The following is a 27,852-nucleotide window of genomic DNA, read 5'->3' on the forward strand; positions in this document are numbered from 1 at the left end:
TATGTTTTGGTTCTCTTTCTGTGTTTCCAGTACACTGGAGCACTCACGTATGATGGTGTTAAAGTGATGTCTACAGCTTTTCAGAATCTCCGCAGGCAGAGGATTGACATATCACGGCGTGGCAATGCTGGTGAATGCCTCGCAAACCCACCAGCCCCCTGGGGCCAGGGCATTGACATTCAGAGAGCTTTACAGCAGGTACACTACTCTGGGAGGACTGTATGCAAATATTCTTGCTTGCTAATGCACACACACACACACACACACACACACACACACAAAGAGAAAAACACATACAGACCCAGAGATACACAAACTACATAATATGCATGACTGCTATAGGTTCAAATATAGTCTGAGAAACTTTAATAGATTATGAAACAACATGCACCACAATTCTGTCTCATAAAATCCATGTTGACTGGCCAATGAGTACGTCACAATCAAATGTGACATAGCCGATAGAATACAAATAAAGTTTTTATGTATGTCATAATGGCATATGAAATCATTCACAAATTTACAGCGAAAAGAATGAACAGCAGGCTCCTGCTAGCCTACAGTTTTATATGACTATGCTGATTTATAAAATACGCTATATGGCCAAATGTTTATGGACACCTGACCATCACATATGTGCTTTCAGAACATCCTACTGCAGATTAACCTCCACTCTTCTGGGAAGGCCTTCCATTAGATTTTGAAACATGGCTGTGGGGATTTGCCCGTTAAACCACAAGAGCATTAGTAAGGTTGGGCACTGATGTGAGGCGAGGAGGCCTAGGGTCCAGTCCGCACTCCAAATGATTCCAAAAGTGTTCAGTGGGGTTGTGGTCAGGGCTCTGTGCAGGACACTCAAGTTATTCCACTCCAACATTGGCAAACCATGTCTTCATGGACCTCACTTTGTGCACAGGCGCATTGTCTTGCTGGTATGGGCCCCTTAGTTCCAGTAAAGGAAAACTGTAAAGCTACAGCGTACAAATATAACACTGTGCTGCTAACGTTGTGACAAAAGTTTGGGGAAAACCCACATATGGGTGTGATGGTCAGGTGTCCACAGACCTTTGGCCATATATTGTACAAACACAAAATATACAAGTTATGTTACATGATCTGTCAAGAAAGCTTATTTTCTGTTATGACTTTCCTTGGGGAAACAATCTGCAACTCTCTAAGCTCTCTTCATACAGAAAATATATAAAATATTGAATTTGGGATCTCACATATTTTCTGTTATAAAAAAAAAATGTTTGTGTGAGGAAGTCCCCAAATTTGTGGTGTAATCAGAGTGTAATCAGGTAGACTCACACACTGGCCTGAGGCTGATGTGAGTGCATTAAACTGGACTAAGGAAGTTGAGCCCATCTTCTCAAACACACACACACTACTGAGCCTGGGGTTCAACTGGGTCAATTAACCCCATCATTCAGTTTGAAAGATGTACTGTACACATGGAGAGAAGCAATGGCCAAGAAGTATACCTCTCAGACTCAGAAACAGAGCAAAGATCAAAGGAAAGAAGGAAGAATGGAAGAATGCAAGAAAAAGAATAGTTGCATAGTAGCTTGCAGTGTTTTATATTTGTATAACTAAAGCAGGCTCTTGGGTTTCTGTCTTAGGTTCGGATTGAAGGTGTAACTGGACACATCCAGTTTAATGAGAAAGGCCGGCGAATCAACTACACCATCAGTGTGATGGAACTGAAGGCCACAGGGCCAAAGAAAGTAAGTACAGACATTTTGACCATAGAATTACTATAGAAAAGCTGTATCAGACAACATACCTAAAATGATCATGTGGTAATTTAAGCTATATTTTATGTATTGATTAGAGAAGACGGCAGCTAAATGGCTGTCTACAGTATAACATGAAAATCCCTCGCAAACATAATATTCAAGGCTGTAATGTTATCATGTTTGAAGGTTTAATAAATTAATCACTGAGCACTGCACATGTAAATTATTGTTTCCTTTTGGACATTTTGAAGGGTTAATCATAGCACTCATCACTTTTATTTGGTTTCAGGTAGGATACTGGAATGAGGATGAGAAATTTGTGAGCACAGCAGCCTACATGTCTGGAAGTAACGACACCTATGGATTTCAGAACCACACATACATCGTCACTACCATCTTGGTATGGTCTCAGAATAGCCTCTTTGCTTGATCTTAATGTAAATAAGAATTTAGAACCTAAGGCATGGTGCTATGGATAAAAATATTCATTTTGCAATAAATGTTATTTAGTGTTTCTAAATATTAACGATGCATTGCTGTGTTGCTTACAGTGAGGGAAAAAAGTATTTGATCCCCTGCTGATTTTGTACGTTTGCCCACTGACAAAGAAATGATCAGTCTATAATTTTAATGGTAGATTTATTTGAACAGTGAGAGACAGAATAACAACAAGAAAATCCAGAAAAACGCATGTCAAAAATGTTATAAATTGATTTGCATTTTAATGAGGGAAATAGGTATTTGACCCCCTCTCAATCAGAAAGATTTCTGGCTCCCAGGTGTCTTTTATACAGGTAACGAACTGAGATTAGGAGCATACTCTTAAAGGGAGTGTTCCTAATCTCAGTTTGTTACCTGTATAAAAGACACCTGTCCACAGAAGCAATCAATCAATCAGATTCCAAACTCTCCACCATGGCCAAGACCAAAGAGCTCTCCAAGGATGTCAGGCACAAGATTGTAGACCTACACAAGTCTGGAATGGGCTACAAGACCATTGCCAAGCAGCTTGGTGAGAAGGTGACAACAGTTGGTGCGATTATTCGCAAATGGAAGAAACACAAAAGAATCTCAATCTCCCTCGGCCTGGGGCTCCATGCAAGATCTCACCTCGTGGAGTTGCAATGATCATGAGAACAGTGAGGAATCAGCCCAGAACTACACAGGAGGATCTTGTCAATGATCTCAAGGCAGCTGGGACCATAGTCACCAAGAAAACAATTGGTAACACACTACGCCGTGAAGGACTGAAATCCTGCAGCGCCCGCAAGGTCCCCCTGCTCAAGAAAGCACATATACATGCCCGTCTGAAGTTTGCCAATGAACATCTGAATGATTCAGAGGACAACTGGGTGAAAGTGTTGTGGTCAGATGAGACCAAAATGGAGCTCTTTGGCATCGACTCAACCCACCGTGTTTGGAGGAGGAGGAATGCTGCCTATGACCCCAAGAACACCACCCCCACCGTCAAACATGGAGGTCGAAACATTATGCTTTGGGGGTGTTTTTCTGCTAAGGGGACAGGACAACTTCACCGCATCAAAGGGACGATGGACGGGGCCATGTACTGTCAAATCTTGGGTGAGAACCTCCTTCCCTCAGCCAGGGCATTGAAAATGGGTCGTGGATGGGTATTCCAGCATGACAATGACCCAAAATACACGGCCAAGGCAACAAAGGAGTGGCTCAAGAAGAAGTACATTAAGGTCCTGGAGTGGCCTAGCCAGTCTCCAGACCTTAATCCCATAGAAAATCTGTGGAGGGAGCTGAAGGTTCGAGTTGTCAAATGTCAGCCTCGAAACCTTAATGACTTGGAGAAGATCTGCAAAGAGGAGTGGGACAAAATCCCTCCTGAGATGTGTGCAAACCTGGTGGCCAACTACAAGAAACGTCTGACCTCTGTGATTGCCAACAAGGGTTTTGCCACCAAGTACTAAGTCATGTTTTGCAGAGGGGTCAAATACTTATTTCCCTCATTAAAATGCAAATCAATTTATAACATTTTTGACATGCGTTTTTCTGGATTTTTTTTAGTTGTTATTCTGTCTCTCACTGTTCAAATAAATCTACCATTAAAATTATAGACTGATCATTTCCTTGTCAGTGGGCAAACGTACAAAATCAGCAGGGGATCAAATACTTTTTTCCCTCACTGTAATAGAAGAACATTGTTCTATTATTTATTTTCATTTATGGAAAAAAAGGATGCATGGTTTCACTTCTGCAAGCAAACTGCTACTTTGGATGTGTGAATGAGATATCACTGCTTCTCCCACAGCAGAATATTTTCATCTTATTCTTAAAGGCCAGTCTGGGATTGAATTCCCAGGAGTACTCAGAAATTCATTTTCCTCCACTGGCCCCTCTGTTCTGCTATCCTGGGTGGGAGTCCTTTGGGTTGTTTTAGTAAGGTTTTACAGGGTTTTTGATCAAACCTTTGATATATGGCCTGACTATCCCTTCTTCATCTGGGCAAAAGACTGTGCGTATAGGCTGGTGTGCTGAGAAATAGGGAAGTGGAATAAGTCAATTCAGTTCAATTTTATTTGTATAGCGCTTTTTACAATGGACATTGTCTCAAAGCAGCTTTACAGAAACATGTAAACACAGGATACAGATTTTAGGTGTGTGAATTTATCTCTATTGAGCAAGCCGGTGGTGATGGTGGCAAGGAAAAACTCCCTAAGATGATATGAGGAAGAAACCTTGAGAGGAACCAGTCTCAGAAGGGAACCCATCCTCATCTGGGTAACAGTGGATAGTGTGAAAGTAAAAGAAAGTTCATTATGGTTTTTACATGAAGTCTTTGTTGAACTAGTCCACTGTTGACTAAAGGAGACCTGAGTGCAAAATTGTATTTGATAATTGCAGTCCCAAGGCCATAGTTGCAACCATAGTCCCAGCAACCACAGCAACAATGTCCATGTGGAATTGAGGTCAAAAGCCATTTCATGCTACTTCAAGTGGTACCATCCTAAGCAATCTCAAGGCTATAGCCTCCAGTTGATGAGAGCTTCATCCGGAGGTAGGGCATCTGGATGGATCAGGCAGGTAGGGAGTGCAGAAAGGGTCAGGATCACTGGCATCTCCATAAATCATGTGTGGCTCGACAGAAGGAGAGAGGGAGAGGGAGGAGAAGAGAAGGAGAGATCATTAGGTATGCTTACTATCCCGTGATGGATAAGACTGTATACTTTGTGTAAAAGAAAGTCTATTTATGGTAAGCTTGAGTAAACAAATATGTTTTCAGCCTAGATTTAAACACAGAGACTGTGTCTGAGTCCTGAACACTAATTGGAAGGCTGTTCCATAACTGTGTTGCTTTGTAAGAGAAAGCTCTTCACCCTGCTGTAGCCTTCGCTATTTGAGGTAACAGCCTGCACCTTTTGATCTAAGTAGGCGTGGTGGATCATAGAAGACCAAAAGTTCCCTTAGATACTGCGGCGAGAGACCGTTTAGTAGAGTAATAGTAGTATTTTATAATCAATGTGAAATTTCACTGGGAGCCAGTGCAGTGTGGATAAGATCGGGGTGATGTGGTCATATTTTCTGGTTCTAGTAAGGACTCTTGCAGCTGCATTCTGGACTAACTGGAGCTTATTTATGCCTCTACTGGAACATCCAGACAGTAAGGCATTACAATAATCTAGCCTAGAGGGGATGAAAGCATGAAGAAATATTTCCGCATCATGTAGTGACATTATATTTTTTATCTTAGCAATGTTTCTGAGATGAAAGAAGGCTATCCTAGTAATACTATCTACATGAGTGTCAAATGAAAGACTGGGGTCAATAAACACACCAAGGTCTTTTACTGCTTCATATGACGAAACGGAAAGACCATCTAGAGTTACTATGTAATCAGAAAGCTTACTTCTAGCTACATGTGGTCCTAGTACAAGTACTTCTATCTTGTCCAAATTAAGTAAAAACAAGCTAAAAAGCATCCAATGTCTAATGTCCTTTACACATTCCTCAACTTTATTAAGCTGCTGTCTGTTGTCTGGCTTTGCTGAATCATACATTTGTGTGTCATCAGCATAACAGTGGAAGCTAATTCCATGTTTATGAATAATTTGATCTAGAGGTAGCAGATACAGAGTAAAAAGCAGTGGGCCAAAAACAGAACCTTGTAGAACACAAATTTAACCTCAGTATGCTTGGAGAAGTCGGCATAAAAAAGGGGGGCTAGATGACTAGAGGCAGAAAACAGTTTGAAAATATACAGTATGTTATACAATAAAAGGGCTAGTTTAGGTTTTTCATCTCTATGGAACTTGTTTATTTTTTCATTCATCTTGCACCAGTGTTTCTTGGGTTGGTACTAGATTCACTGGACCACTGGCAAGGATAAAGCAGTTGCTGAAGATTCATTCATTCATTTGTCTTCAGTTACAACTTTATCTTGTTCAGGTGACAGTGGATCCAGTGCCAATCCTGGTAACACTGGTTGCAAGGTGGGAGAATTCAACCTGGATGGGATGGCAGTCCATCAGTGGGCATTTCACACACTTACATTCTCACATTAATTTATACCAGGCAGCAATTCACCTTACTCAATTCAGCTATTGGGATTTGTAAAGAAACCCACGCTGATGCGAGAAGTACAAGTGTAATTCCACACAGATGGTAACCCAAGCTGTGGATCTGTCAGCAACACTACCCTGCTAATAGATTGTGTCTTCAACCAAAAGGCTTACTTGAATCTTTTTCAATTGTAAGCATAGAAAGTGCATACTTTAGTGTGAAAATGCGTACAGAAAATGTATAGTTAGTGTAAACAGTGAATACTTTTATTGTATTTTGTACTATGAACACTATGTGCTTGTTGAACATCCCTTTACAAAACCATGGCCATTAATATGGAATTGGTCCCCCTTTGCTGCATTAAAAGACTCCACTCTGGGAAGGCTGGGAAGGATTTCCATTAGATTTTGGATTTTGGTGGCTGTGAGGATTTGTACATTCAGTCACAAGAGCATTTGTGAGGTTAGGCACTGATGTTGGGTGAAAAGGCTTGACATGCAGTCTATGTTATACAAAGGTGTTCAGTGTGGTTGAAGTCAGGGCTCTGTGTTCTTCCACACCAACCTTGGCGAAACATGTTTTTAATGGAGCATGTTTTTATGGAACGTTCATGGAACATGTTTGGGCCTCTAAGTTCCAGTGAAGGAAGTGTTAATGCTACAGTATACATAGACATTCCAACTTTGTGGCAACAATTTGTGCAAGGCCTACATATGGGTGTGATGGTCAGGTGTCCACATACGTTTAGCCATATATACGTATATAAGACATCACACACTTGGGGCTGTCCCCAGGCAGAATCACATCAATTTCAGCCCAGTCCTTTTTTTGCCTTTTTGTAAGACATAAGTCCAGGTTAAGCTGGACCAGCTGAAAATAAGTCACTGTATGCAGTAACATGGCTCAACTCTGATTTGGTAATAATATTACTTTGTTAAGCATATAGACAGCAACACTGATTCAAGCTGTTATAACATGAGGGCAGAAATGGTACTCATTTTTATCTATTGCAGGAATCTCCATACGTGATGTTAAAGAAGAATCATGAAAAGCTTCTAGGAAATGATAAGTATGAAGGCTACTGTGTTGAACTGGCAGCAGAAATAGCCAAGCATGTGGGATACCAGTACAAACTCAAGATTGTTGCCGATGGGAAGTATGGAGCCAGGGATCCAGAGACAAAGATGTGGAATGGGATGGTTGGGGAACTGGTTTACGGAGTAAGTAATCAGTTTTTAATTTTGCCCATTTAAGCCCACTTTTTTGTTTAAAAAACATATCGCTTTGTTTCTCATTATTCATCACTGCTATTAAATAATTCATATTCAGCAACATGATTATTAATGTGTTTAGAAGACCATTACACATCTGTTATGGCCAAGATCATTTTATGGTGTGGCCAATAAATTATTTATTTATTTCTTCAAAAGCATTGACTCAGTTGAATGAACTCCCTTTAGAAGTGTTTTGAAGAAGAGAGGCTGGAGGCTGGAGGAGAGGTTAGAGTAGATCTTTATGTTCTCAGAAAAACAGCCTCACAGCCTACATTTTCTTTGATAGTATTTTCTGCATCAGTGTGTGGCTTTATAAAATGTAAGTCTCATAAGAAATGGATTTAGAATAAAGGACAAATATTTTTAATTAAGGCTCCATTTTGCATTGAAGGAGTACATCTCTCATTGTTGTTGTTTTGTCTATTTTTTAAGATGTGTATCAGGGATTGAAAGGCTCTGTTCAAGCATTTGCAACTGAATTGATATAATTATTATGTTGTAAATAATAATAATAATAATTAGAAAACAGATCATTTCAGTTCTAAAATCTAATTGGCTGAGCCACATTTGAAGCCTTTGTAAAATCTTTGAGGTACCTGTGTCCACGTCACAATAATTGAATTCTGGATTAATGCAAAAGAGCCAATAAACACTATTACATGACAGCCATTGTTGTGTTCATAGAATGCTTAAACTTTGTCTGTTATATTGCTTAGCAACCAAAGCTTAATATTAACAGACTACATTGCATGGCAGTAGAATTGTTTGTTGTAAATATTCTAATAATATATGTAATTAATTACTAAACATTTGATTTTATCATGTTGTTTTTATCACCATTTTCTAAAAGCAATAAGCCACTTTACGTCATGCCTAACACCCTTATACTTGATAAAATCACTGTAATGCACACCCTGTCATGGCTATGACAGGGTGCATATAATAAAAATTGCATTTTTTTTTTTCTATGAAAAAAACCCTATGTGCTCCTGAATATGATTCTCTCATAATATTCCCAACTGTATTTTTTATTATAATTCGGAATTGATTTATATTAAGCTTCTGAACTTTCTTGTCTTATTACTTCAGAAAGCCGATGTTGCAGTGGCACCACTGACCATAACGTTGGTGAGAGAGGAAGTCATTGACTTCTCCAAACCCTTCATGAGCTTGGGTATTTCAATTATGATCAAGAAGCCCACCAAGTCCAAACCAGGAGTCTTCTCTTTTCTTGACCCACTGGCCTATGAGATTTGGATGTGTATTGTGTTTGCCTACATTGGCGTGAGTGTAGTACTCTTTCTGGTCAGCCGCTTCAGCCCATATGAGTGGCATGCTGAGGACTGTGAGGAAAGTGAAAAGGCCAATACCAACCAGGCTGGATTCTTGTCAGGCCAGAATACACAGAATCAGTCCCATCTGAACCAGGAGCAGACAAATGAATTTGGCATCTTCAACAGCCTCTGGTTCTCACTAGGCGCTTTCATGCAGCAAGGCTGCGACATCTCACCCAGGTATGAGATTTCTGGTAATTACTTACTAGGCTAATCTGTGTGCATTTGATTGATAGTAAAGTGTGTATGGACTAAGAGAATGCATCTAAAACCATATGATGCTTTGTTGATATTCGGCCCTTATTCATAAATGTTTGAGTAAAATTGGGTGTAAATATTTGCGAAAGCCAAACCGAAGAAAAAATTTATGCTGGATTAACAAAATTTTTCTTTGTATTCACATGTATACTATATGTTGATGAATGGCAAACACCTGCAAATTACCGGCCTTGTGCACGTCACAGCTGATTCGTGTTTGGTGACCCCACAAAACTCCATAAAAGGCCAAGTTCCCACAGTGTAAAACACAAAATGGCCAAAAAAGAAGAATTACTCTGAGGCAGAAGTACTTTTTACTCACACCTACAAGAATAAAAATATATTATTTAGCAGCTTATCCAGCAGAATGGCAGCACCAAAAATGGAGAGAATTGTTTTAACTTCCAATGGGTAAGATGTAAGACTTATTTTCTCCTATAATGAGTTTACCAGGGCCATGCTTTGAATTTCAGAGATAAAAGCTGCAGAAGTGTTGTACAAGATACAGGACAGTGCATAGGAGTGTATCCTGGACCTTAAAGGTCACCAATTAAAAGTCTAATTAGTCAGGGTAAAATTAGCAACATGAAGTGAATGGCTCTAGAAGAGCAGAGGGAATTGTGGCAGTGGCAGCAGGGCTATGAAAATGGAATGCCAGTGCCAAAACCCATTAGTCTTTACTAGTAGGGCCTTAAAGTGGCCCTATTATACTTTTTCAGATATTACCTTTCATGTAGTGTTTATATAGCACTATATATGTATTTATATGTGTGTGTATATATATATATATATATATATATATATATATAGTCTATATATATGTCTCTCTCTCTCTCTCTCTCTCTCTCTATATATATATATATATATATATATATATATATATATATATATATATATATAATGTGTATATATGTATGTATATATGTATGTAGTCTTTCATATAGCTGTTTGTGAATGTAAAACGTCTGCAAGGTTTCAAAAATCAAAGTGCATGACAAATGGAGTTATTGTCTCCCAAAAGAAAACCAATTCGCCCTCAAACAATACAGTTGTAGTTGCATCCTGAAACTACATACAAACGTACCACTGTTCTGTCCTGTTCTCATCATGCTTGCGATCTATCACTAAAAGCACTAAAACTGGACTCAGGCTCAAATAGATAAGGAAAACCGACATTATTACTGAGCTGGAATATGGAAATGGATGTTTCTTTTTTGACATCTGACCAATCTGAGCAGAGTAGGCTCTCTGAAAGGAGGAGTTTAGAGTAAATGGATCCTTGAGTCAATTGTTTGTGACACCGAGAAAAAGAGGTGATGCTGCAATGTGAATTATGAGAAACTTAAAAGGATTTTTTTTTTTTTTTTTTTTTTTTACCTTGGATACCTATTGTAAGATACCTCTAAAATAAAATGAGGCACTTTTAATATAGCAACTATGGACACTTTAAAACACTATGGGTGGGTTGCACCAATAAGGATTAATCTTAAATCTAGATTAAACCAAGGTTTTTCTAATAATTCTATTGCACCAAACTTTAAACCTTGTTTAAAAATAAGCAGTTTACATTAACGTGATGGTTTACATTTAAACCATCATGTCAATCCTGGATTTAATTTCACAATAAACCAGGATTAACTATAAACTTGTTGCTCCATCACTTTAAACTCAGATTTGACATTTTTTCATTTTCTCAACCTGTATTGGTTATGCAAATGAGCAGTTAATAATGGCAGTTGAATTTTTTTTTTTAATTCAAAGTTTAAAGTTCACGATCCCTTACATTGTTGCTGTTTAGTTACACTGGAGAATTCATATATTTCCATGTTATGAAATCCACATGCACTTCCACAATGTTGTCAATGGCGAATCCATCATGATGGAGAAAATTAATCATAAATGAAGGTTTTAATCGCAGGTTAGAATTCTAATCCCCAATTTGTTAATCTGTGTTTAAAATTAAGTGGTGCAACACAGCTCAATTTAAAATAAAGCCCAGATCAACAAATGCTAGATTAGCTCTAAACTGTGCTTAATTTAATCCTTATTGGTGCAACCCACCCAATCTCTGAAGAACCTCAGTTCTTTGTCAGTGTTGCCACATGGAGTGGTGTTATCTAAAGTGGTTTATTATCATAGGTCAATGTCTTTTATAGTTAATTACAGATTTCTAATCCACCATGCAGTCCAACTACTAGGTAACTAGGGATTTCTAAAGTGCCTCATAAACTAAGGATCTTTTATGTGCCTGTGGTTAATATTTAGTTTGTTTAGTGATATTTAGCAGTTGGCTGGCTGTCTGTGTCTGAGTTGAGTAATTTAATGAATGTTATATTGATTTCTGTTTTTGCTTGTGTCAGACTAATTACAAGAGTAATAATTGGTCAATATATAATATCATGACACAATTGATTATTGTAATTTTGATTTCACCTGCCTTCTTTCTCACATGCCTCACTATTTCACTTTCAAGGATTTTGACATTCATATCAGTACATCTTTGCACAAAGGAAAAGTAGCCAATATATGCCTCTCCCCCTGGAGGAATCTCAGAGCTGCAATAAGAATTGATTGTGTGTTCTTGCTATTGGAACTGAAATGTCAGCAGTTGGGAGGGGGTGAAGAAGACTTTAATTACATTTGTTTTTTGTTCTTTTCCGGTTGTGACTTATTTGCCAGCAAGTGGAACCAACAGTTCCACTTGCTGTGATGGTGTGATGGTGACCTGTTCTTTTTTTGGTACAGTGTGTCATCAATACATGTGTTGTGGTCCGACACAGGCCAGACACACTGTTGTGACAACATCAACATATCACCACTGCTTAGCAAAAGTACTGAACTTCTGGATTCGAGATGGGGAATATGAGCTCTCATAGGCTGTGAGGTGAGGGCTAGTGCAATGGTAACTCTTGGTCTGGCATCTGTCCTTGCCAGATGCTATTTATTTTCTCCAAAAGCACTGTTTACTGTCAGAGATGCTCAAATGTCAGGCCTGTCAGTCATGGCCGTCTCTGAATCAGGCCCAATGCATGCCAGGCTCTCTATTTTCCCTTATCTCCTCACACGTATTTTGTCTTCCTTTACCAGAATCTCAGTTTGGACACTCAAACTCTTTATTTATTTATTTATTTATTTATTTATTTATTATTATTATTTTTTTTTGTCAAATGTGCTCTTTGCACATTTGACTACTTTTTTATTTCTTTTTGTAACCTTCTTTTCTTTATTTTAGATCTTCCTATGACCAGCATGATGTAATCTTCTGCCTCCACTGATTATCATGCTCGTCTACTACAGTGCTGTGAAAAAGTATTTTTGTTTTCCTGATTTCTTCTGTTTTCTGATTTTTTCTCCTATTTTTTTTCAAGAATTAAAAAAAATCCAATATAAAACAAAGGCAACCTGACTTAACACAAAATACAGTTTTTAAATTATATTGTTACTTATTGAAGCAAAAAAAGTTATCCAATACCAGCTGGGCCTGTGTGAAAATGTATTTGCCCCCTTAGTTACTAATTCCCCAAATCTATGAAACTGCATTCATAATACAGTTCAGCTGGACTAGACACAACCAGGCCTGATTGCTGCAAACCCTGTTCAGTCAAATCAACACTTTTTCAACAGCATGGAGCTGGTTAAAAGGTCTTACCCAGTAACACACTATGCTGGAATTGAAATAAATTCCAGAAATGATGAGGAAGAAGTTGATTGAAATACATTAGTTTGGGAAGGGTTATAAAGCTATTTCAAAGGCTTTGGGACCCCAAAGAACCACAATGAGAGCCATTATCACCAAATGGAAAAAGTCGGCACAGTAATGAACCTTCCCAGAAGTGTCCAATCTTCCCAAATTCCTCCAAGAGCACAGCAACTGCTCTTCCAGGAAGTCCCAAAAGACCCAAGGACAACATCAAAGGACATACAGGCTTCTCTTGCATCAGGAAAGGTCACTGTTCTTGACTTCACTCTCAGAAAGACACTGGGCAAAAATGGCATCGATGGAAGAGTGCGAGGTGAAAACCAATGCTAACCCAGAAGAACATTGAGGCTGATTAGTCAAAAGTGGAACTGTTTGGAAGACAAGGGTCCTGTTACATCTGGTGTAAAACAAACACAGAATTCCACGAACAGTATACCTATGGTCAATCATGGTGGTGGAAGTGTAATGGTGTGGGGATGCTTTGCTGCTTCAGGGCCTGGGCAACTTGCACTAATTGAGGGAAACATGAATTCTGCTGTCTAACAAAAAATCCTAAAGAAGAATGTCCAGTCTTCATTCCATAAGTTGAAACTCAAACGCAACTGGATTATGCAGCAAGACAATGATCCAAAGCATAGCAGTAAGTTCTGGTCCTAGAAGAAAGTGAAAGTCTGATCTCGGAAGCGTTTGGTTGCAGTTATCGCTGCTAAAGTTGGCACCACCAGATTTTAGATTTTCATTTTAAGGGGGCAATTAGTTCTTCACATTGGAGATAGGTGTTGGATAACTTTTTTTGCTTCGATGAATAAATAAGCTGTAAACATGGGTCCCGTTACATCTGGTGTAAAATAAACACAGAATTCCAACCTGTTTACTCAGGTTACTATTATTTTATGTTGTATTTCATTTGAAGATCTAAAATTATTTAGTATAAGATATACACAAAAAACAGAAGAAATCAGGAAAAATGAAAGAAATACTTTTTCACAGCACTGTACATACCCAGACCTGCCCTTATCCGCCTGTTTCCTAAATCACAAGTAGTCGATATATCCTTTAGGTGTTCTATTTTGCAAAACTCTCTGCTAGCCTTTTTCTCTTTTAAAGCCACTGAATCCTGAGCTGTCATTGAAGCATGTCTCCCTCCCATCATATTGCTAGCTGTATAATGATAGCTCCATCTGGGAATAGAGGGTATGCACATGACGTCAAGATAGTCAGAACTCGCCGTGGTCACGCCCACTGAGTGGCTAAAAGACTGAGCGGCAGCATTAGTGTACAGTTTGAATTCCGCAAAAACACAGAAAAAACACATCTAAAATGGGAAAAAGCTGTTGTGCAATCAACTGTGCTAACAGATTCAACAAGAATTTGGAGCTGTCTTTTGACAGAGTGCCAAAAAACCATTCACTTTTTTTTTTTTTTAAACTAAGTCGAGCAGTGTAAGTTCTTTTGGCATGTGGTATTCATGTTGTACAATGATGAATAATTTGCTACATATTTCTGTTTAAACACTGCCTATTTCCATTGATGAATAATGGGGGCTCATTCTTTTTCTGACTGTGTTTTACCTTCACAAATGTATAACGTTAGTAAGTGGAAGCAGTGTTAGCTACAAACAAACTAGGACTAGCTAGCTTACGGGTTACCAGATAAAATTATATAATAAAATCAAAATATTTGTACATACCTGTCCACATACAATCAGAACATTTATTGGTGTTCTTGTCACTTTAATTTCTCTAATAAATCCTGCCTTGAAATAGGACTAAGCATCAAGGCTTTTGCATGCCTTCAGGTTTTGCTTAGTGTGTTTCCCCAGCGTCAAAATCAGGTACATATAAATGTCGGGAAAACCAATTTCTGGCCACAAGGCAATGTCCATGGACCACAGATTCTTTTGCAAGTTGTAAGGGTCACTGTCGAGTCCAACTGCCTTTAATTTAAACTGATAATCGTTAGTTATACTAGCATTTTCGCAGCTTCCCCTATTAAAACAGGTCATTTTGCTGAAGGTTTTGCCACTCAGTCCGGCCGAGGGGGGCGTGTTCCAGTGGGAGAGTGATGTCAATGCATACCCTCTGTTTTTCTATATATACTGAATGTGGTGCATCAAAACCAAAGCACCTGCAAAAAAAACTGTCAGGCAGTGCTGACATTGATGAGCTTTTAATATAAAGGATCTACTTATTTGTGTGCATGTATTTTATTTTCTCCAGCAACATCTAACCACAAACAATTTACACTCCTAAGCACTGCCATTGAAACAATAAATCACTGTTGACACTTACAGTGCAGACTTAACAGCCTGCACAACAATTTTACAGCTCAGCAGTGAAAGTAATTAAGGTATGAATTGTGTATTTTGTCACCCTCTCTCGCTTAGTAAACTCATAATTCAGAAACTATTCAGAATTTTCCCCATTATTATTATTCTAATCATAGCTCTAAACAACATAGGCTATATAGGCTCTAGACTAGGGCCTGATATCAATGTGTTAAAAGAAGTCATTAAATGTTACAGGAAAGGGCTTGGAGAATACACATGCTAACATCTTGTGGGTGATTACATCACCCATATTCATGTCATCTCACAAGATGGGTGGGTGGGAGCACAGTGGGAGAGGGTGTTATCAAATATCAAATTCATTTAGTAATAGGCTATATTTTTCTTCTAACATTTGATATTATTAGCTAGGAATTCTAAATGAATCTTGCATTCCAGTAATATTAGTGATGACTTTTCTTATTTTCTTCATTTTCCTCTTTTCTGAAACTAACAACCATTTTATTGCTTCATAATGTTTTTGAAAAGCATACTATATATACACATTCTAATCTGAGACAACAGGGCTTAATCCAATCCTGATTCTATTACCCTTGAATTTAAGAAGAACTTCTCAGAGCAAATTGCTGTTTGAATTTCTTTGAATAGTATAATATTGCAACTGTCTAAAGAGCAGAATAGGCTCTGTAACTAATGAAACATGACTAATGTTACAATTGTAATTTGTCTATCTTGATGTGGATGCTGAAAATTATTTTTATTAATATTTTTCTGTTTTTTAGATTTAGAACAATAGACCCAAAACATCACTATTTATGTCAATAAAGTAAATAATAAAATTACTTTTATTGAACATGCACAGTTCAATAAATAATGAAAAAGTAGACATAGGGTGAATCCCAAAATGCAACCTACTACCTACTTACGTTTTAGGGTACAGAATGGAGTTGTACTCCATATGTATGTACTACTATATGTAGTGCAGCCATTCTGAGAATAATAAAAATCGGTGGTAAGAATGTAACAAGGTAAATGTATATTTTTTTTTCTCTAAAAAAAAGTGCATGTGGCAACACACAATGTTCACCAGTACATTTACTATTGGGATGCTGTTTGTAGGTATACAATTACTAACTGATAAAATGCCCAATGAGTGCAGCTACAAGGTACAGTGGGTGTAATAAACTGGCCGCTCAGTGTCAGTAAGTATTGTAAACATGTACATCAATGTTTAATTTTTTTATCATTTATTGATGAGGTAAATCATTCAAAATTCCAAACTGTAGTGGGTAGCTATTTACAGTTGTGGTCAGAAGTTTACATATACTCATCATGAACATGGCAATATTGGGCTTTCAATAATTTTTTTTTTAACTGTTCTTTTTCTGGGGCAGAACGATTCTATTCTACAACATACATCTTTATATATATATATATATATATATATATATATATATATATATATATATATATATAGTTATATATATTTGGTTCACAAGTTTTAATTTATTTGGGGTTTTCTGTAGTAAACACAAGGTCAAAATTATACATACAGGGTCAAAAATATACATACAGCACACCTAATATTTAGTTGAATGTCCCTTAGCAAGTTTCACCTTGAGCAGATGCTTTTGGTAGCCATCAACCGCTTCTTTCAGAATTCTGGTTAGATATTTGACCACTCTACTTGGCAGAATTGGTAAAGTTCAATGTCATTTGTTGGTTTCCTTCTCCTGACTCAACTTTTAAGCAGAGTCCACAAATTTTTGATAGGGTTGAGATCAGGACTTTGGGAAGGCCATTCCAAAAGCTTAATGTTAGCCTGCTTTATCCATTACAAAAGCAGTTTTGATGCGTGTTTAAGGACATTGTCCTGTTGGAACACTCGATTGTGTCCAAGTTTCAACCGTCTGGCTGATGGTTTGAGATTATGCTGAATAATTCTATTGTAGTCCTCCTTCATTATTCCATCCACTTTGTGCAATGCACCAGTTCCACTGGCACCAAAACTGCCCCAGAGCATACCACCACCATGCTTAACAGTTGGTACAGTGAATGCCTCACCTTTACTCTTCCAAACGTACCTCTGGTTATTGTGGACAGACAACTCAATCTTTGTCTCATTTGACCATAAAACTTTCCTCCAGAAGGCTTTTTCTTTGTTCATATGGTCAGCCGCAAACTTTAGATGGGCTTGAAGGTGTCGCTTTTGGAGCAGGGGCTTCTTTCTTGGACAGCAGCCTTTCAGTCCAGGGTGATGTAAAACTCGCTTGACTGTAGTCAGTGACACTGATGTTCCAGCAGCTTCCAGTTCATGGCAGGTCTGTGCCTTGCTGGATCCTGGGTTTTTCCTGACCATCTGAACCAATTTCCTCTCAGCTGAGGGTGACAGTTTGGGTCTTCTTCCAGACCTTGGCAAAGTGGCTACAGTTCCCAATAACTTGTACTTATGTACAATTGTTTAAACTGATGATCTTGGAATCTGCATTCGTTTAGAAATGGCTCCAAGAGACATCCCTGACTTGTGTAAATCCGCCAACCTCTTTTTCAGATCTGCACTGTGCTCCTTGGACTTTCCCATAGTACAGTGTGTTGGTCAATCCAATGAATGCTGTCAAAAAAACTTCCGACCACAGCTGTATATAATGGGCTTCATTTATAAAGCTGGAAACAAATCATAAACAGGAGTAAATCCTAAGTAAATCCACATCGTAAATAATTCACAGGAGCATTTAAACAAGAAATTAAGTAATCATTAAAATCAAATCATATCCTTTGAAAGATCCTGAGTTTCTGTAAATGTGAAACTGTAAAGTCAATCAATCAATCAATATTTATTTATAAAGAACATTTAAAGACAACATAAGTTGATCCAAAGTGCTGTACAGTAGAAAAAGGTAAACAAGAACATCAACATCTAGACATTTTCAAAGGCTAAAGAATAAAAAGGGAAGATTTAAAAATAGCTAATGATGAAGCAGACCTGGAGACTAATCCAAAGTTTGGGTCTAGCCACAGAAAAAGCCAGATCCCTCTTGTATTTACATCGACAACTGGGGACAGACAGAAGTAACTGATTGGAAGATCTGAGCGTGAGACTCTATTGGCATGACTGCAATTTCCTTTACAGATTACATGATGAAGTTTAAATAGCTACTTTTTTCAACTGCATGCACATCTTGGCCACCGTGCTACAGCTCAGTGTCAGGGTCTTGGCAATCTTCTTATAGCCGAGGCCATCTTTATGTAGAGCAACAATTCTTTTTTTCAGATCATCAGAGAGTTCTTTGCCATGAGATGCCATGTTGAACTTCCAGTGACAGTATGAGGAGGTGTGAGAGCGATGACACCAAATTTAACCCAACTGCTACCCATTCACACCTGAGACCTTGTAACACTAACAAGTCACATGACACCGGGGAGGGAAAATGGCAAATTGGGCCCAATTTGGACATTTTCACTTAGGGGTGTACTCACTTTTGTTGCCAGCGGTTTAGACATTAATGATTGTGTGCTGAGTTATTTTGAGGGGACAGCAAATTTACACTGTTAAACAAGCTGTACACTCACTACTTTACATTGTAGCAAAGTGTTATTTCTTCAGTGTTGTCACATGAAAAGATATAATCAAATATTTACAAAAATGTGAGGGGTGTACTCACTTTTGTGAGATACTGTATATATATTCACTAACAGCAGATGCGCTATTTGTTTAGGTTTTTATGTATAATTTTAAAATTTTAAAAGTATAGTTTTAACACAAAATTAATACAGTGAGGGGAAAAAAGTATTTGATCCCCTGCTGATTTTGTACGTTTGCCCACTGACAAAGAAATGATCAGTCTATAATTTTAATGGTAGATTTATTTGAACAGTGAGAGACAGAATAACAACAAGAAAATCCAGAAAAACGCATGTCAAAAATGTTATAAATTGATTTGCATTTTAATGAGGGAAATAAGTATTTGACCCCCTCTCAATCAGAGAGATTTCTGGCTCCCAGGTGTCTTTTATACAGGTAACGAGCTGAGATTAGGAGCACACTCTTAAAGGGAGTGCTCCTAATCTCAGTTTGTTACCTGTATAAAAGACACCTGTCCACAGAAGCAACCAATCAATCAGATTCCAAACTCTCCACCATGGTCAAGACCAAAGAGCTCTCCAAGGATGTCAGGCACAAGACTGTAGACCTACACAAGTCTGGAATGGGCTACAAGACCATTGCCAAGCAGCTTGGTGAGAAGGTGACAACAGTTGGTGCGATTATTCGCAAATGGAAGAAACACAAAAGAACTGTCAATCTCCCTCGGCCTGGGGCTCCATGCAAGATCTCACCTCGTGGAGTTGCAATGATCATGAGAACAGTGAGGAATCAGCCCAGAACTACACGGGAGGATCTTGTCAATGATCTCAAGGCAGCTGGGACCATAGTCACCAAGAAAACAATTGGTAACACACTACGCCGTGAAGGACTGAAATCCTGCAGCGCCCGCAAGGTCCCCCTGCTCAAGAAAGCACATATACATGCCCGTCTGAAGTTTGCCAATGAACATCTGAATGATTCAGAGGACAACTGGGTGAAAGTGTTGTGGTCAGATGAGACCAAAATGGAGCTCTTTGGCATCAACTCAACTCGCCGTGTTTGGAGGAGGAGGAATGCTGCCTATGACCCCAAGAACACCATCCCCACCGTCAAACATGGAGGTGGAAACATTATGCTTTGGGGGTGTTTTTCTGCTAAGGGGACAGGACAACTTCACTGCATCAAAGGGACGATGGACGGGGCCATGTACCGTCAAATCTTGGGTGAGAACCTCCTTCCCTCAGCCAGGGCATTGAAAATGGGTCGTGGATGGGTATTCCAGCATGACAATGACCCAAAACACACGGCCAAGGCAACAAAGGAGTGGCTCAAGAAGAAGCACATTAAGGTCCTGGAGTGGCCTAGCCAGTCTCCAGACCTTAATCCCATAGAAAATCTGTGGAGGGAGCTGAAGGTTCGAGTTACCAAACGTCAGCCTCGAAACCTTAATGACATGGAGAAGATCTGCAAAGAGGAGTGGGACAAAATCCCTCTTGAGATGTGTGCAAACCTGGTGGCCAACTACAAGAAACGTCTGACCTCTGTGATTGCCAACCAGGGTTTTGCCACCAAGTACTAAGTCATGTTTTGTAGAGGGGTCAAATACTTATTTCCCTCATTAAAATGCAAATCAATTCATAACATTTTTGACGTGTTTTTCTGGATTTTTTTTTGTTGTTATTCTGTCTCTCACTGTTCAAATAAATCTACCATTAAAATTATAGAATGATCATTTCTTTGTCAGTGGGCAAACGTACAAAATCAGCAGGGGATCAAATACTTTTTTCCCTCACTGTACAAATGAATTTTTTGTGACACGAATAATAATAATATAATAACAGAAATCTTGAGTGTGCATAAGTATTCAACAACTGCCTGAAACAGGTTTTCCTCAAGAATTGGCCAGTATTTAGTGCCATCCATCTGTCCTTCAATCCTGACCAGTTTTTCTGCTGATGAAAAGCATCCCCACAGCATTCTGCCTCCACCACCATGCTTCACTTGATTCACATTCCTCTGGATGATGGCAAGTGCATATAGCACATAGCGTTTCCCATGAACCAAGAAGTTACATTTTAGTCTTGTGTGACCAGAGAACCTTCTTCCATGTGCTTGGAGAGTCCGCCACATGCTGTTTGGTGAACACCAAACATGTTTTCCTATTTTATTCTTTAAGCAATGGCTTTTTTTTCTTGCCACTCTTCCATAAATCCCCACTCTGTGGAGTGTACAGCTTAAAGGAAAGATACCGTCATATCTGCTGTGGATCTTTACAGCTCTTTCAGTGTTATCTTTGATGTCTTTGTTGAATCTCTGATTAATGCCCTCCTTGCCTGGTCTGTGAGTTTTGAATGGTTTCCTTCTCTTGTCAGGTTTGTAGTGTAGTGTAGCCATATTCTTTCCATTTTGTCATAATGCATTTAACACAACTGTTTGGAGAGATCCTTGCTCTTCATTTTGCTTGCTTAGTGGTGTTGCAGACTCAGGGGCCTTTCAGAACAGGTGTATTTATACTGACATCATGTGACAGATTATGTGACACTTTGATTGCACATAGGTAGACCTTAATCGATATGTATGTGACTTCTGAAGTTAATTGGTTGGACCAGATCTTATTTAGGGGTGAATACATACAGTGGTGTTGGAACGTTTGTGCACTTTTTTTTACAGTTTTCTATATTTCTGCATAAAGCATCATCAGATTTATCTAAAAGTAGATAAAGAGAATCCAATTAAACAAATGAGACCAAAATATTATACTTGGTCATTTATTTACTGAGGAAAATGACCCAATATTACATATTTGTGAGCGGCAAAAGTATGTGAACCTTTGCTTTCCATTGTGACCCCCTTGTGCAGCAATAACTGAAACTAAACATTTTTGGTAACTGTTTATCCTGTACATTGGCTTGGAGGAATTTTAGCCCATTCCTCAGTACAGAACAGCTTCAACTCTGGGATGTTGGTGGGTTTCCTCACATTAACTGCTTTCTTCAGGTCCATCAACAACATTTCTATTGGATTAAGATCAGGACTTTGACTTGGCCATTCCAGAACATTAACTTTATTCTTATAACTTATTTCTTCTTTAACCAATCTTAGGTACAACGACTTCTGTGCTTAAGGTTGTTATCTTGCTGTATGCCTCACGTTCTCTTGAGATTCCATTCATGGGCAGATGTCCTGATATTTTCCTTCTGAATTCACTGGTATAATTCAGAAATCATTGTCCTATCAATTATGGCAAGCCGTCCTAGCCCAAATGCAGCAAAACCTGCCCAAACGATGATACTACCACCAGCATGTTTCACGGATGGGATAAGTTTTTTTTTGCTGGAATGCAATGTTTTCCTTTCTGCTAATAAAACCCTTCTAATTTAAACCAAAACTTCTATTTTGGACTCATCTATCTACAGAACATTTTTTCTAATAGAAATGCTTGTCCACATGTAGCAAACCACAGATGGGCAGCAATGTTCTTTATGGAGAGCAGTGGCTTACTCCTTGTATGGGGGGTGAATACTTTTACAAGGCACTGTACATGTTTATAGTTCTATCATAAAATAAGCACAGTAAGTAAAAATGTCATTTTAGAAAGTACATTAAAAATGCCACATGCTCTATATATACGTGTGTGTGTGTGTGTGTGTGTAAAAAAAGATATATAAAGTAAAACAGTTGAGTTAAGTTTACATATGCATTACAGAATCTGCAAAATGTTAATACATTTTTCAAAAATAAGAGGGATCATAAAAATTGCATTTTGTTTTTCATTGAGTACTGCCCTGAAGAAGCTATTTCACAGAAAAGATTTTCATATAGTCCTCAAAATACAATAATAACTGAATTTACACAGATGAACAAGTTCAGAAGTTAACAAATGTATGCTTGTTGGCCAAGAAAAACAGCAGCAGTTGATGACGGAAACAATGTGAGAGCTGTGAAGAAAAACCAGAAACAACAATTAATAGTGTTGGGTCTGAGTGCACCTTTGTTGAATTCAAGTCGAGACCAAGTCCTTAATCAATTGAGTCCAAGTTGAGTCCGGCCAATGTAATTAAATTGAAAAAAGATTTGAAATTGCAACTGTAAACTCAACACTGAGCTGTTAAATTATGATTTTAACCTTCACAAACCAATGCCAACATAACAGGGCTCTGCGGTAAAAATTTCTTTTTTCAATTTCTAATTGCAAAATTTTAGGAGCACAGTCAAAAATTTAGGAGTACGGTTGAAGTTTAGGGTTGGGTTTTTTTTTTTTTTTTTTTTTAGAGATGGTAATGTTAATGTGCCACAATATATTGCACAACTTGGCATGAGAAAACTTGTGCTTGTCAATAATGACAGAATTTAGGAACATTGTGTAAGCCATGACAAATTAATTTACCTTCTGATAAACTAAATTTTATATTTTCAGTTACTTTTACAGGCTGTATGCAAACAACAACCGTTAACTTGTTCCACCTTGTAAACAAATACAAAAAACCTCAATGTTCAGTCTTTGAAGTCTGCTCCTCTTAAATATATTTAATGCTGCACTATTAAACATTTTCCAGTCTCATGGTTCTGAGCTGGAGCCAGTTCTCGAACTGCTCTGCGTATATTGTGTATATATCTAAATAATCTCATATAGGATGTGATTGGGTGAGTTCATTATCTGCTAGATGCAAAGTGCTTTAGTTTAATGGTGCTCATTACCAATAGTCCAATCAGGATTTTTACAGCCGATACCGATTTCTTGTCATCTTGATCGACTGATACCGATCAAGATACCAATCTATTCTTGTTAAAGCTTTAATCAGGAAGTCTGTCATAAACAGTTAAATGTAAGCTCTCTGCTCATGGTCACTGTTAATTGAATTAAAATAACAGCAATAACAAATACTTTTGGTTAATCGATAAATAAACAAGCATAAAATATTTATTTTTAAATATCTTAAACAATAAAGAGTCCTAATTAAACATAGACTAACACAAAAATTATCCATATTAGGAACAAGGCTAATAACCTACTAAGCTTAATGTCAAATTGATATTAAATGCAACCCATAGTAATTAAACATTATTTAATTTCTCATTTTATTTATATTTTATGAATTTATTATAATATCTATTTTTATATTCATTGATTTATTTATAACCAAGCACATTTTCTGTCTTTACATTTTATTAGTGTTTTTGTTTGTTTGTTTATCAGTTGTTCCTTTTAGATCAGTTCTCCCAGTACAGTGTTGCCATGTCTGCTGATAATACTGCGTTTTGGGGGGGCTTAAATCAAAACATAGAAACTAAAGTTGACTTTTCTATTGATATCTGGCAACCGTGAGCTTAAATGAAGTGAATGCACTGTCTATTAAAGTTGGTGAAGGGAGAGCGGCAGCGCACTGTATGTTTGCAGACTGAACAGTTGCTACTCTTGATTATGATTGGTGAGGAATTATTTAATAAAGAAGTTTGAATTACACCCAATCTTGTAGCTTTAGAATTATTATTAATTTACTCCACCCGATGCCACTGTGGCTACATGAGCATGTCACAGTCTCAGGTTCAGGTCATTTTGCGGGATCAATAAAAGATGGCGGTTTGTGAGATCAGCGAGTTGAGAAAAGCAGATGATGTTCAGTATTACTCTTCATCATAATGACTCTTTGCAGACTTGTTCGGTTGACTGAGGTGATGAAAAGCAGTGTGAAAGTAACTTTTGCGCGATGTAGATGCATTTTGGAGCTGTATTTTATATTTCGATTGTATTATACAACTCCGAACAGGTTACCCGCACCGGTGCAACTATATCTATCTATAACTATATCTATATCTTTGTTTTTCACAGTCGAACAAAGTACTTTTCAATCACAAATGCGAGTGAAATGGTCGCACTATAGAGCACTGAATGTAACAAAAAACACCACTATTACATCTTGCCATTGCCATTTAATATTTTTATTTCATGATATCAGCACCTCAGCTAGTATCCTATCAAAAAATGGTTTCAAAGAAGAAAAGGGATATAGAGGTATGTGCAGAACTTTTATTATATTAGAAGTGTATGAAAAATACAAATTAACCTGTTTTGTTATTGTAACACACTATATTGTGTCCTCCAGCTCGAGCTGACATTTCAATTATTTGATGCCTCTCCCCCACAGTTACATAGGCTGAGAGGGAGAGTATCGAATAGAGTTACATTTAGTAGCATGTCATAACAACAAGCTTAATGCTTTATTACTGCTTTTAATCTGTCTATAAATGACAACAAACTAATTTCTGAACACAGCTCTGTTCTCTGTTCTTCATTTTAATTCCTACAATTTAAAAAATCTTGATCAGCAGGGTTTATGATACATTAAGAAGTATATTTCCAATTTTATGTGAAATTCAAGACTGGAATCACCAAATGCTAATATTTAGGGGTAGGCAATATAACTATGATCTTATTTCACAATAATGATACTCAGGTAGGTCTTTCAGTAGTATTCAAGTGAGCAATACTACGGAAATCGAATAAACCAATTAAATGTAAAATAAAATAAACTGCACCATATGACACATTGTCATATCACAGCAAACCAGCAACTCCATTTCCCAGAATACACCAACAACTACAAACATGGCCGATGAGGACTACACTTCCCCCACACACATGTTCATCTTCTCCAGAGTTCTAATTACACACACCTGTTTCCAATCTCACACGCGTTCACTCCTAAGTTAAAAGAGAGTGTTAAAACAAAGAATCCTTGCGAAGTATATGCTCGGTTGCCTTGTCTTTGTCGTTACCAAGCCTTTTATTGTGTCTGTTTATTCTGGTGTTTTGACTTTGCTTACGTTTACGACTTTGTCTCTTTGCCTTCCCTGTTTGTGCTGTTTGCCTGATCGCCTGACCACTGTATGTTCATGATTATTACGTGACACACATACAGTGAAGTCATTCAGTCAAATTAGTGAGTAAGTGATTTTCTCTTTGTCTTTTGTTTGATTAACACTAATGACACATACAGCAGCAGGTTTATTAGACTGCTGTCACTTTAAGACATAATGCAAAATCCAATATACTGTATAGACACACTTCTAATTTTTTTTTCGCCAACTGTTTACATTCACTTAACAAATAACCGACTGTGTTTGCATGACCAGACCTGCATTTTGACATGATGTGTGTGACATGATGTGTAACCGTCCAAACAATAAATTGCTAAAGAGTATTCAATAGACTCTATGCACGAAGAGTCTATTGAATTAGTGCACTTGGCTAGTGCACTCTGCCAGTGGATATCTCCTTTCCTCCACAGTCCACACGTGCTCCAAAATTCTCACTGACTCTTCAGGCCCTTTACACATGGGTGAGCTTAGGGCCACGCACACACATCCATGGCTTTCTGGCAAGGGTGGGCTGACTGTCTATTAGGCTGTTGATTTGGCCAAAGCTAATGCTAACAGAAACAGTAAGTAGTCTTCTGCAGAACCATGAAGTTTGGTCAATTTTGGTCTATTTTGTTCTACTGTGGCACACTGAAACTAGAGACTAGACTTACACTTCTCAGAAAGCATGGGCCTAAAGTATAGGTAGCAGTCCAGGCCATGCCTCAAAGTTGACACATTCTAAAAGATGCCATTTCTACTCCATCAGGCCAAAATATCTGAAATTTGTTATGCATGCCTTGTTGCTCATGGGGAACAAAAAAGTGTCAAGAAGCCCTAATGTTCACATTATGGATTTTTTCCTACAATGGTCATTTCTGGAAAACTACAAACATGAACTTAAAATCTGCCATTGATCCAAATGCATTGAAATGTTGTATCTGTGGGATACATTTCTCATTTCAATTTTGAAATGGTCCACAATCTTGCAGAGGAATCTACTATATATAGTAATGGCTTCCAGAAAGTTAGAATATCAACGGTGGGAAGACAGTAGTTCAGCCGAACATTGTTGTGTACCGTTATGTGAGACCTCCTCAAAGTTCAACTCCTCCGTATTTAAATACATCTTTATATTTTTTACTCTGCACAGTGAACCATGTACTCAAGTTGTCATGGACTGGAGGAGGAGGTGGTGCAGATAATTTATTGTATGAAGTAAATTTTAATTACCACCCCAATTCCAAAAAAGTTGGGAAAGTGCAGATAATTTATTGTATGAAGTAAATTTTAATTACCACCCCAATTCCAAAAAAGTTGGGACACTGTGTAAAATGTAAATAAAAACAGAATGCAATATTTTGCAAATATCATAAACCCATATGTTATTCGCAATAGAATATAGAAAACATATGAAATGTTTAAACTGAGGAAATGTACCATTTTATGGAAAAAATAAGGAAATATTGCAACATTTTTGCAAGTAATCAGTAACATGATTGGGTATAAAAAGAGTATCTTAGAGAGGCAGAGTCTCTCAGATGTAAAGATGGGATGGAATCTGGATGGAAGCATATGTTGCTCTAAAACCTGTATATACCTTTCAGCATTGATGGTAGCATCATTGATGCAGGTTTTTGAACTGAGCGCTGATAAAAAGCTGGATGGTCCCTCTCCTCTTTAGTCCTCTTTAGTTTAGAGGACGCGGCATCCGTGGTTTACAAAAAGAATTTCAAATTTCGATTCGTCTGACCACAGAAAAGTTTTCCATTTTGCCTCAGTCCATTTTAAATGAGCATTGTCCCAACTGCGTTTCTGGATCATGTTCACATATGGCTTCTTCTTTGCATGATAGAACTTTAACCAGTATTTGTGGATGGCACGGTCGAACTATGTTCACAGATAATGAGTTCTGGGTGTGTTTCTGAACCCATGCAGTGATTTCCATTAGAGAATCATGTCTGTTTTAAATGCAGTGCCGCCTGAGGGCATGAAGATCACGGGCATGCAATATTGATTATCACCATTGTCCCTTGCGCACAGAGACTTCTCCAGATTCTCGGAATGGTTTGATGATATGATGTACTGTAGATGATGAGATATTCATAGGCTTCACAATTGTATGTCGAGGAACATTATTCTGAAATTGTTCCACAAATTGTAGATGAAGTTTTTCACAGATTTGTGAACCTCTGCCCATCTTTACTTCTGAAAGACTCTGCCTCTCTAAGATACTCTTTTATTACATATATTATCTGAAGTCCTACTCCTTCTTACTGTTGGGTGTAACAG

At 37.9% G+C, this 27,852-nt stretch overlaps 1 protein-coding gene across 2 annotated transcripts in view; it reads left to right on the top strand.

Annotated features, from left to right (window-relative positions):
• gria1a (glutamate receptor, ionotropic, AMPA 1a) overlaps nucleotides 1-27,852 on the top strand; it is a 158,755-nt gene that overhangs the window by 94,341 nt on the left and 36,562 nt on the right. For both annotated transcript variants that reach the window (XM_053630476.1, XM_053630477.1), the window contains exons 7-11: nucleotides 31-198; nucleotides 1,623-1,727; nucleotides 2,029-2,139; nucleotides 7,280-7,486; nucleotides 8,630-9,054. In XM_053630476.1, coding sequence (XP_053486451.1) covers nucleotides 31-198; nucleotides 1,623-1,727; nucleotides 2,029-2,139; nucleotides 7,280-7,486; nucleotides 8,630-9,054 — 1,016 coding nt within the window. The remainder of the gene's footprint in view (nucleotides 1-30; nucleotides 199-1,622; nucleotides 1,728-2,028; nucleotides 2,140-7,279; nucleotides 7,487-8,629; nucleotides 9,055-27,852) is intronic.

Source organism: Ictalurus furcatus, chromosome 8, assembly GCF_023375685.1.
Source record: "Ictalurus furcatus strain D&B chromosome 8, Billie_1.0, whole genome shotgun sequence".
Lineage (NCBI taxonomy): Eukaryota > Metazoa > Chordata > Actinopteri > Siluriformes > Ictaluridae > Ictalurus > Ictalurus furcatus.